We start from the raw sequence: 13194 nt of genomic DNA, 5'->3' as shown, positions 1-13194 counted from the left end.
GGAATTAATGAAAAACTGAAAACCTTCACTATGGATGACTTTTGTCTTATAATGATTGGAAAGGATGATTTTAAGCGAACACATAATAACATCGACCTCGTATTCTACATAAGAGAAACACTTAAGGAAATTTCTCACACTAACATAATTATATGTCTCCCAACTTTTGAATACCATCCTTACGCAAACATGCTAAACTGGAGGATTGAAAACTTCAACAATTTGCTTCATCTAGATAACCTCATGCATGAATATGCCTACATAATGGACTCCAACTTAAACCTTAACTATGACCATAGCATGTTTTATCACCGATCAGGCCAAGTAAACAACTATGGAATGTCAACAATATTTACGGATTTGAATCAACTGATAAACGACATATTATGCTATAATAAAAAGGATATTGACAAGGTCTCAGAAAAAATGTTTTTTCGAGACGAAACAAATACATGATTTTGTAATTATGCATCAGAACATCGCATCGGTACTCAAAAAAAGAGACTTAATAGAAATGGCATTACAAGAGTTACAACAAAAAAAGAATTTGAACGTGCAAGCAATATGCCTGAGTGAAACCTTCGTGAAAAAAGGTCATGAAAGCAATATACAATTCAGGGACTTCAAATTAGCAGCTACCTATTGTCGAACCAACAAGAAGAGAGGGGGCACGTGCATCCTAATAAAGAAAAATATAACAGACTTTAAAGAACTACAAATAACAAAGGATCTAGCATCCCAGTCATCATTTGAATGCTGTGGTATCGAAATAATTAACTTAAAACTTATTATAATATGCATATATAGGGTACCTAATTTTGGAAATGTTAACGTATTCTATGATAAGCTCACAATGTTACTACACAGCATCGTTAAGAAAAATAGTAATAAGAAAATTGTTATTTGTGGTGATTGGAATATAGATATGTTAAAAGCTAACAAATACTCAGAAGAATTAAGTTCAATTCTAAAAAACCACAACATGTACCTTAATATTAATTTAGCCACTAGAAGACTAGCATGCCTAGATCTAATAGCATGTAATATAAAAAATGCAGAGGGAAATATCCATTATTTGGCATTGTCAGATCATGAAACTGCACAGACTCTTTCATTTAAAACCAAATGCAAAGCAGCAAACGACATTCCATATTGGTACGAGGATCATAGAGATTATTCAAAACATAATATTTTTAAATTTAGGGAATGCATAAAAGCTTTGACATTTTCAGATGTTTATATGAAGGATAATTTAGACGAGGCCTTCAAAGAGTTTCACGATTTATTTTTACTATTCTATGATCTTTGTTTTCCGTTCATACGGAAAAAATACTCTAATAGAAAAGTCGGGCTTCCGTGGATAACAAAAGGTATTAGAAAATCTTGTCATAAAAAAAGGAATCTATATCTAGCATACATAAACTCGTCCAATAACAGATACGATAACAGAATTAGATATAAAAATTACAATAGATTATTACGATCATGTTTAAACAAAGCTCAAAAATTGGTTAATAGCCATTACATTAATAAAAGCGTCAATAAATGTAGAGCAGCATGGCAGGTGATAAAAGATAATACCAACAACAATCTTCCTAGAGAAAACTTAGAAAAAATTAAGAAAGACAATAAAATCTTTACGAATCCAAATGACTTATGCCAAGTCTTTAATGAATATTTTATTGAACTGACTAATAAACCACCGTTGAATAACAGCACGAATGGTTCATCTAACTTACATAATAGTAAACGCGGTCACAACAGCTTTTACGTTACACCCACCGATACACACGAAATTATTAGAATTATAGGATCGCTTAAAAACAGTAAGTCATTTGGATACGATGGTATACGGACCGATATATTGAAAGGAGTGGCACAACTTATTAGTAGCCCACTTAGTTACCTAATCAACATGTCTTTTGAACAAGGTTTATTCCCAAATCAACTTAAACGCAGTATTATAAATCCAATTTTCAAAAAAGGCGATAGATCTGATTTAAACAACTATCGACCAATAACACTCATACCGGTTATTTCGAAGGTTTTTGAGAAGGCGATGTTTGAAAGGCTGCATAATTATATAACCAGAGAAAAAATCTTAAAAAACGAACAATTCGGATTTCGAAAAGGTTTCTCAACAACACTTGCCTGCTTTAATTTGATGAAATATGTCACCGAGAGTATCAACGACGGGGTTCCCTTAGTGGCAATTTTCCTAGACTTGAGTAAAGCGTTTGACTTTGTAAACCACACAAAACTATTAAATAAATTGCACAGTTATGGAATTCGTGGTATTGCAAATGACTGGTTCACAAGTTATCTCAGTGACCGAATGCAATGTACTAAAATAAATAGATTACAGAATTTTTATAAAAAGGATTTTTTCTCTGACTGTGTGATAAATGATACTGGAGTCCCCCAAGGAAGCATTTTGGGTCCAATATTATTTTTATTGTACATTAATGATCTTCCCGACACAATACGACACAAATGTTTACTTTATGCTGACGACACGACAATATTAATTAAAGCAGATAAAACTTATGATCTTGAAACTGAAATAAACAACACAATAAAAACATTGATGACATGGTTAGATAGTAATAATATGAAAATAAATATTGACAAAACAAATAGGATACATTTTAAGACAACTCAATCGAGAGACATTAAATTAAATATCCATTATCAAAATAAATCTATCAATGAGGTCGAAACAACTAAATTTCTAGGTGTAATTCTCGACAAACACTGCACATGGAAACCACATATCGATAATGTGTGCAATAAACTAGACAGATTTGTATTTGTATTAAAAAGATTAAAATACGTTTCAAACAATGAAGCAATGATGTCGGCATATTACGGTTATGTCTCCTCTATACTAAATTATGGAATTATTCTCTGGGGGAACTCTGTTGATTCCGAAAAAGTATTTAAAATACAAAAAAAATGCATGCGTGCGATGTGTGGGGCAGGCTATAGAGATAGTTGTAAGCCACTCTTCAAAAAATTAAAAATATTGCCATTGCCATGTTTATATATCAAGGAATTATGCCTATTTGTAAAAAAACATCCTGATAATTTTAAGACGCATGAACAGGTATTAGAAAAGACTACTCGCCACAAGAACAGATTGTATTTGCCCAAAATTAATTTAACGTTATATAAAAGAAATGTATTTTGTATGGCTATAAGAGTTTTCAATAAACTGCCAGCTTATATACAGGGAGCTTCTATGCCTGAATTTAGAAATGTATTGCACAAGTGGCTGCTCGATAAATGTTTCTACTCTGTAAATGAGTTTTTTTAGAATTAAATAATTGTGAAATTTTATGTATTAATATTGGTTGTGTGTTATTTTATGTTATTGACATTTAATTGTAATGATTAGTATAATTGGATTGTTGACATTGTTATGATTTTATCAAATGACTTTGATTATTAATATTTTGACATGTTCTCCTAATTAACTTTCACATGCCAGTCATGGCAAGGTACACTGTAACGAAATTGATTATTTACAAACATCTAATGGACGTGTATTTCTGTGAATAAAAAAAAAAAAAAATGAAAAAATGAAATGACGTTGTTTAATGCTTCTGAAAAAATCCGTTTTCCCGCTTTTCATTTTATTCCTGAAGGTCGTCAGTCCATTGTGTAAGGGGCGTCTTACATTACGTATTCCGAAACGTGATTACAATTGAATGCTGCGGTATTTAAAGAATAGAAACTCAATTAACTAGGTGGTTCAATTAACAACAAAGCAAAAGAATTACACGACACGGGCGCTATTTAGGGCAAACTATTTAAAAAAAAGAACAATTTTTCAAACTATTTCATAGATAGAGATGTATTATTATACAAAGGTAGACCTATCGATATTGTTATAATATCGTAACTTTTCATACAAAATAAAATTTGAAAATCAGATTTGTATGAAAATTAAAATAAATAAAATATCAAATTTCTGACTTCATCATACCATTTATATGCATTTATGTTAACATGGACCAGTGTCGGCTCATATACCCATTTACCTAACACACTGTATACGAGTACCTTTGTATGATTGTTGCAGGCATTTTGCGGACTTCGCCATGGCGGGAGTATGTTTGGGAGGCACAAGTGTCTACGTATTGTTCATCGCTTCCTCGTTGCAAAATGTAAGTAACTTGTACACAAATACTTATATCTTTTAAGTATTTTTTTTTCAATATGTGACACATTATTGTATGTCGGGATATACGAGTAAATTATGTATGTGGGAGAAAGTTGATTCACACACTTGACGAGTCCTTCCCGTATTCACAAACGATGCTTGCTTAAGTGAAGCAGCAAATCGAACGCACAGCGTTGAATAGAGCTCTGTGATTGGTTCGTGTGTCACCCTGTGCGTTCATGCGCACTGGGAGAACTCTTAGTAATGCTTGTGAATACGGGCGTCTGTCTCGTAGGGACCAAGCTCTAAATAAATTCAGAAACTAGAATTTTAACTGTATGTGGATGGACTAGAACTTTAATTGTGGTGGATAATATATTCTTTGATTTATTCAAATAAAAACTTTAGTATAGTTTCTGACAGCCCTAAAAATAGCAACGCATTCAGTTTATGGAATCAGGGGGATAGAGTCCATCTTACTTATGAGGTGTGAAGGGCAGACATGGGCGAGGCTTACCTGAACCATGAAATACATATTACAAAGAACTACGAGTATAAGCTAGATAAATGTGTGTCTAAGCCAAAATTGCGTGCAGAATAAAGACAATGTAATAGCGAAAGTAATTTACGCAAACTCTACTATATTACGCTTTATGTTGCTAATTTTAGGTAGGGACCTGAATTTTGCGTCTGAGACCTATGTGTGTGAACTTTGTTAACCTTTAACGTGAGAAAAAATAAAAAGAAGAAAGGAATCATAAGCACAGGCAGCACACGATACAGCCATTATGGATACAAAAAAATAAAATAAAAAACTTTCCTATGCATTATTGTCATTATGTAGAATTTTTTTATGTTGGATAGTCCAAAATGACCTACAAAATCTCACTAAAATACATTGTAATCTAATATTGTGCTGGGTGCTATCCTTAAATGAATAAATAATAGCGAGTCTCATCTCCTTAGTAATGTCCTAAACAAACATCAAACAAAATGTTTTTCTAGTAGGTATTTCTTTAGGTATAATCCACCTGGAAACCAAACCTACGACTCTTCATATTTTATAAAGAAATTGTCTGGGAGTCTTATCCCAATAATATTCAGGGGGCGTAGTGTGAGTTTACGTCCAACGCATTCGATATCGACTGCGTAAAAATGTGACATTAAATGTATGACGTACAGCACCCCTAGCGGACACTTTCAAGAACTAAAATCTTCATATATATTTTTTAACGCAGTCTTCGCTCACACTACGCCCTCCTCAGTTTCATTTTCTTAGTATTATTTAATTTTGTTTAGCTCACAACTCTTCTTCGCTCACAGGCCCTGCGTAAATAAGTAGAGCTAAAGACTTTGACAATTGAACCGAGCCTCCATTTCCATTCTGACATGCTAATAGCCAATCTACCCTCGCACAGGACTAGGTTTATCATAATTAAATCTAGATCGAAATAGGTGATAAATGAGTACAGATATAGCCAGCTGACGGAGTGACTATAAATTTGAAAACTCTTTTTTCTGTTGACGTATTAAAACGTAACAAATTAAATTTAACAGCGTCTAAATAAAATTGTAAAACGTTTTTCTAGATAGAAATACAAAATATGAAATGCGTTAAGCTTTATTTTTATTAATAGAGAGAGAAGTTTATAAATGCTCTTCTATACTATTAGGTCAGTAGAATTAGATTTTAAATCGGAAATAATTCCTACAAAAGATTTTATTGCTTTAATGGCTTCATTGGTTGCCCATTAAGACTCTCCTAGGTTTTCGACTTCGACGGAGTTGTGCATAAGTGGTGGGGGCCCTCGAAAGGGGCGCTTTTTAGGTTTTCCGGTTATACTGCGTAAAGGAATTACCCTATCGAAAAGTGGTCTTCCTGACGGTTGAAGGGCATTTAATCCTGCATTAAATAAGACCAAATTCATATGTTTTGGACAAACCGTTCTCGTGCAAATGTTCGGCAAAGTAGAAAATATGTGTATAATTAATGACCCTCTCCACGTCCAATAGCTCGTCACCCGTAGGCTCCCAAGCCTTGTAAAGGGTCGCCTTAACCAGCGTATCCCTGTCAAGGCTCACGAGTTGGATTCGCCTATCCTTGTTTGTTCCAGCCGTTCCTTAACTGCGGTTGCTACACCTCTTCCTGGCACTCTCCTGAACGACTCTGTGTTACCTAATGTGGCTGCCCCTCTTCCTTGTACCCTCCTGTACGATTGCATTGCTTAGCCATATGCCTGGGCCAAGATTCGACGCCACAAAATCAACTTCATACGCGTGAAAATAGTTTAAATACTATTTTCCGTGCTTGCAACATTTTTCTTTACTGCTTCGCATCTATTAGTCGTAGAGTGATTGAATATATTCTATAACCTTCCTCAATTTATGAGCTATTCAACACAAAAATAATTATTTCAATCAAACTAGTAATTCTTGAGATAAGCGCGTTCAAACAAACAAACAAAAAACTCTTCAGCGTTTTAATATGAACTTGTTGTTGTTGATTTTTGGCGTCGAACCTTAGACCAGGCATACGGCTAGGCAACGTAGTCGTGCAGGAGGATACAAGGAAGAGGGGCAGCCACAGTAGGTAACACAGAGTCGTTCAGGTGAGTGCCAGGAAGAGGTGCAGCAACCGCAGTTAAGGAACGGCTGGGACGAACAAGAATAGGCGCATCAAGCTCGTAAGCCTTGATAGGGTTACACTGGTTGAGGCGCTCCTTTTCAAGACTTGGAAGCCTGCGGGTAACGAGCCATTGGACGTGGAGAGGGTCATTAATTATAAACATATTTTGTACTTTGCCGAACATTTTCACGAGAACGGTTTGTTCAAAACATATGAATTTGGTCTTATTTAATGCAGAATTAAATGCCCTTCAACCGTCAGGAAGACCACTTTTCGATAGGGTAAGTCCTTTACGCGGTATAACCGGAAAACCGAAAAAGCGCCCCTTTCGGGGGCCCCCACCACTTAAGCACAACTCCGTCGAAGTCGAAAACCTAGGAGAGTCTTTATGGCCAACTAATGAAGCCATTAAGGCTTGGTATTTCTGCTAAAGTAGGTATTTCGCGCTGTCAAAATCTGCGCGCGCAATACTTCGCCGAAGACAGCGCGCCAAAGAGCTCTCGCGGCTACACAGTATAGAAATACCAGTTGGTTAGGTTAGGTTGACTTCCTTCCGTTCAAGCGTCACACTCACAGCACTTTCTAATACAAATCATATCCAAGTGATACAAATTAAAACAACTTTCAGAATTTTTGGGAATATATTTTAGAATCGAATAAATATAAAATATAACTGCCAAAGTAAACAAGGTTCAAAGAGGCGTGGCGTCACCCGACCTTCCGGAATTTTCAAGATTACGTCACCCGACCTATCGTTAGGTCCTCGGGAGCTTGAGCGATTGGAAAAACATTTTATGATCAGTTACTCTTAGTAGCGATTATTTAGAGCTTGGATAATAAATTATAGTTGTTGCAATTCACGAAACTTTGCATGTGGTTAATTACATTAATCAGTACACGCATCAATTTTGTTCAGTCTTTTTGTTTATTAATAAATAAAAATATCATACTAAAATTGCATACATATTTTTTTGTATTGGTCTGGGTGTTTTCTTTCCATAATTTATGTATAACGTATGTACGGGGCTCTGTATTGAAAATCACTATGAGCATCACACGCGGTTACCTGCCGCAGGCACCCGCTCTGAGCACTCATGGGAGTTTATGCAGAGGTCGCTAGAGTTTGACTTTGAGCTTTGTTTATAGTCATTACGAAGCAGATTTTGATGGGAAACTGCACTGTCTTGAATTCGAAAGGGTAATTTGACGGTGTTAGGGGAATTCTAGGAATAAATGCAGAGCCTCCTCATTGAAATTGAGACATTTCAATTTGAGATTTCACTTGACATTGATTGCAATCTGACATGGAGTTTTCAAACACTTGTAAAAATAAAAAGTAATTAAATCAAAAGCAGTAAGACTCCCAAAATAACTTTCTACCCCTTTTACACGTTTGTCATAAATTATAATATTAAGGAATTGTTAAGCAAAATTTCAAGTAGATTGAACCAAATAATCACTGTCCCATACAAACTTTGCCCCCTTATTTCACCCCCTTCATTTCTTGACCCCATTTCGGAAAATCGGATGCCTACGTCATACAAAGAACACACCTTCCAACTTTCAGGTCTCTACGATATCCGTCAGTCATTTAGGACTAAGCATTTTTATTAGTTGTCCAATACTCTATCGTTCCAGGTATGTCATTGACAGGAGGGCGCTACTATCTTAATGGGTTATTTATTAGTCCCAACTTTATACCACTTGACATTTCAGAATCGTTTGACTTTAGATACCTAAGCGATTTGATATTCAGAGTCCCTTAATGAAATCAAGTTCTAAAATAACTTGAGGTGTTGTACCCGATCAAGCTTTTCATTGCAGGACAGTTAAATAGTTTTATTATTAGTTTCTTCTTTAAGTCTTGATTTGTCAGAGTAGGTAAAGGCTCCATGAGAGCAAAATTTAGCTTTATAATAGTTTTTAATTTTTTTCTTGAAATATTTGACGCCTTGTAATCTCTCGTTAATATAGGTCCACACAAATAAAGAATGTTTGACTTCGACTTTAATAATTATACTCTTACATAATTAGAATAATATAAGAATAAGAATTTTTCGGTTTTTATATAAGGTGTTATTTTTTTAACTGATCATATTTTACCAACACATCCTATTACCCCCTATTGGGTTAGTAGTAGTTTCGCACGATTTTCCTTCGCACGAATATGCGAAACGTCCCCTTTCAATAATAATTTTTTTTTAGTAGGCGTTTCGCCCGGATGTATTAGAAGTATTAAAATCGCGTGCGAATCGACTCTTTTTTGAACTAGTAGTATGCGATTACTAGTTCTCAAAGGGGTCGATTCGCACCCGTTCGATTGTGAAAACCAAACTAATATATTTACTGTAAGTAAATGCTAAATAGTAAATATTAGTTTGGATTGTGAATATCCTATCCTACTATAATATTATAAAGGCGAAAGTTCGGATGTCTGGATGTCATGATGTCTGGATGTTTGTTACTCTTTCACGCAAAAATTACTGTACGGATTTTGTTGAAACTTTATAGTATTATTGTTTATAACCCAGATTAACATATAGGCTAACTTATGACGATATGTGACAAATAAATTTCAATAAATAAATAAGCCGTGTCTAAAAAGCGAACTCTACCTATCGTCATTGGTTAAAATCTACAGCGCTGGACAAACTACTGTATGACGTTCGTAAATATTCATTCGGGGGAAGCCGTGAAACGCCATCTATCAACATGATATCTAACGGGGGTAAAACGAGGTCCACGCGAACGAAGTCGCGGGCGGCCGCTAGTTTATAATAGGTAGCTTTCCCTCCGCAACCTTATTGGTATTCCATGTATGTGTCTTTTAACTGATTTCTGTTAAACATTTCATGTAAAATTTGTCCAGTTATAACTCCATTTACATCTGCATCTGTAAACAAGGGTTCATGTTCTCCAGCCCAGATGCCGAGTAAACAGAATCGTCTTTCAGTGACGTGCAGCTGCCCCTATATTTGACCCTCTGACCTAATTTTTTATTATTTATTTGTATCAGTGTGCTCTTCTAATAAGTGTAAGACGATTGTATGTAGGTACTATTAATATGTAATTTTAACTCATTGGTTTTGTCTCATATTTAAGGAATTTACTATGTATCATGAGTAGAGTCTTCGTTTAAAAGGATGCGAACGATTTAAATTTCAATAGGTAGACAAAATTGATAATTCTTAATTATCAAATATTTTAGCTTTCTCCAGTAACACTGATATTATTATACTGTGACTCATCAAAGTCATCATTGTCAAAAATATTGACAAATCGCGAACTGTCACGTCCAAAAAACTGACACGCGTCCGTCCTCCGTAAGCGCCACCGCGCGACTGATTGAGATTGTCCAAGCCGTCATGGACGATTTTTTCCACATTTTTTAACATAGTAACTAAATAAGACGCAATATAAAAATTCCATCCGTTAAAAGCCCTCAAGTTATTTCTGAACTTTAGTTTAGTAAAAGATTTAGAATCTCAAATCGCTTATTTTAAAAATAAAACCATAATTAGAAAACGAATAGAGGTAACTTTGGGAATTTATTCTATCGAGTCAACTTCATCAAATCGTGTTTCCATCCGTTAATAGCCCTAGAAAATATCCTCAACTATGCCCAATAAAAATCTTAGCCTTTAATTTTACTGTTTAGTACCTCAGAAATGAAAAATGAAAACCTCATTTTCGCCATTTTCTCTGCTACCCGGCCTTAAAGCACTCAAATCTTTACTAGGAATTATTTCCGATTTAATTCATTTTTGTGTTTAATTCTACTGGCCTATATAGCTATATAACGATAATTTGATACTGAAGAATTTACGACTGATCATACGATAGCGGGCATATTATTTTGAGCAAAAATACAAAAGTGTCACCATGCAAATTATTTTCAACGAAAATATGTAGTGTTCTGCCTTCGTAGACAATGTAAAATTGAGTGAGATTCAATTTCACGCCCGCTTCACGGAGCAAATTATTCACTTGAAAGAGGAGTAGCGGAGATTTACAAAACTGAATCCGTCACAAATGTGCTATTGATATTTTCTTTATTTCAAAATAGACTTGCATAATTTATGTATTTACTGCAGTATCGATCACTCCCGTGATCGATACTGCAGTAAATACATAAATTACAATACAACACTACTTTCTGATACTAAGCTGGCTCAAAACTACAATACCTTCTTACGAAGCCGCAAAGGCTTAGTTTTGAGGTTTTCCCCGTAACCGAAGTTTATTCAGTGCAACAGAAACTCCAGAAACTTCTGGAATTCAATCCGTTAGAAGTTATTATTACAAATCCAATAGCTTTTCTCAGTCACTCCGTCTGATATTGTTTTGGCGAACTAAGTTACAAGGGGACTGAAAACTGTATTCTGTTTAATAATGAAATAAAAATTTCTCTTACATCATGTACCATGTCTCTGTTTAACTGTAAGAAAAGGTGAGGTTACACGAGCGTAAATCATTTGCATAATTTATTCTGCATTCACTTCCCACAATGGTCCATTTTGGCCCACACAACGCATAATAAGTCGAAAATTTACATTCTCAACTTTCAAATTATCCTCAAAGATATTGAGAGCCGTAAATGGAGATGAGCAGGACACATTGCACGGATGAACCACGATCGCTGGGCTAGAATGACCTTGGAATGGAGACCCCGCAATAACACCCGCGGTAGAGGAAAACCGCCTAAACGGTGGACAGATGACATCCGGCAATAAGCTGGAATAAACTGGATACAAGTGGCCAGGGACAGAAGTCGGTGCAAGGTTGAAAATGAGGCCTATGTTCGAAGATGAACCCAAAGCTAAGGCAAAGATAGTATTAGAGGCCGGTAGACCTATTCTCATAAATAAAACACTGGATCCTTACTTTTACATTCTTACCCCCTTACTAATAAAAAGTTACAGTTGTTAAACACTGTTTAAAAATGACATGTCATATCCATACTAAACGTCACTTTAAAACACTGTTCAACGAGCGTGTAAATTTTATTAGTAAGGGGGTTATTGCCTTATTCTAAATACAATAATTCATTCATCACTTATCACAAACTCTATTCTGAAGTTTCTATTGTGACATTAACATTTCGTCAATAACGATACCGTTATTTTAACGTTTAATATTTTTCACAATAACAATAGATAGGTAACTTTCTTAACTGCTACTCTTTCTTCCCCAGATCTTCGATCACTTCTTCCCCGAGCACAAGTTCTCCATCATCGCTTACTGCGGGATGCTGCTCATCCCACTCATCCTCATCACTCAGATCCGATACCTCAAGTTCCTCGTGCCATTCTCGATGGTCGCCAACCTCTGCCTTCTGGTCACCTTCGGGATCACCTGCTATTACACCTTCACTGGCATCCCTGAGAAGTCAAACGCTGAGCTGGCTACAAACATCACTAAATGGCCTTTATTTATAAGGTAAGTCGTCCGCACTGCTACTATTTTATTTTATTTTGCATCTCTTAGGCCCAGAACAGACGGTGCAACGAAACTGCAACTTTCTGATGATTCTTATGAATGAAACTGAAACTGAAAGTTTCAAACTGGTCGCGTCATGTGTGGTCTCTCAACGGACGCTATGGCAGAAACTTAGATGCACCTCAAAAGTAACTAGCAGTTGCAATTTCATTGCAGTTGCGTTTCACCGTCTGTTCTGGGCCTTAGGAAAATTTACAGCTAAATATTACATTAGGTAGTGTTTGTAATTAAGTAAAGCCAATCACAAGTTTCCACCTATAGATAAATAGAAAAATACAGATATAGGTTAAGTGCCGTAAAGCATTTTTTTACATTAAATTAGACAATACAAAAATAAGTACGACTGCCATTAAAGGAGTTTAGGAAAGCTGAGCTTAAGATACATGCCCGTTTTCACCATCTATCTTTAAGCGTTCCATAACTATCACTTAAGTTAAACGATTTTTGTAGACGAATTTCATAAGGGTCACTTAAATTAGGGATTGATTGTGAAAACGGGCATGCTCAGTAATCTAATAAAACACATCCTAAGTAGCTCTTCAACTAGGACTCTATTAGGCATATTAAGCTGTGTGACTCTACTTTACTTTATGGAGACGAATTGAGTACATTTACTTGCGACATGTTTGCCCGACCCGACCGGTGCAATCCCAGAAAAGGCTATTTTAGTTTTTATTTATTTGCGTAGCGTAATTATTTATGTATATGACTGCCAATCGTTAAATTAAGTGTTCAGAGTATATTGAACGCATATTGACTGACCTAAAAATGAATAGGTGTTGTTGGTTTAAGTCCCAAAACGAGCCTTTAGGCTTTACGATATTGGATTCTCAAAGGAATGCGTGTACTGAGTGCTATCCATAGGTATTACGATTAGATAATAATCTCACTTAATAGAAAGATA

At 35.4% G+C, this 13194-nt stretch overlaps 1 protein-coding gene across 1 annotated transcript in view; it reads left to right on the top strand.

The window, feature by feature from the left end:
* The window catches only part of LOC135073400 (proton-coupled amino acid transporter-like protein CG1139), a 95226-nt gene that overhangs the window by 51786 nt on the left and 30246 nt on the right, over positions 1-13194 (top strand). The window contains exons 5-6 of the mRNA XM_063967580.1: positions 4085-4169; positions 11986-12230. Coding sequence (XP_063823650.1) covers positions 4085-4169; positions 11986-12230 — 330 coding nt within the window. The remainder of the gene's footprint in view (positions 1-4084; positions 4170-11985; positions 12231-13194) is intronic.

The sequence above is a fragment of the Ostrinia nubilalis genome, chromosome 7, assembly GCF_963855985.1.
Source record: "Ostrinia nubilalis chromosome 7, ilOstNubi1.1, whole genome shotgun sequence".
NCBI lineage: Eukaryota > Metazoa > Arthropoda > Insecta > Lepidoptera > Crambidae > Ostrinia > Ostrinia nubilalis.
The sequence above is the reverse complement of the archived record's forward strand: the minus strand, read 5'-3'. Positions and strand labels throughout refer to the sequence as shown.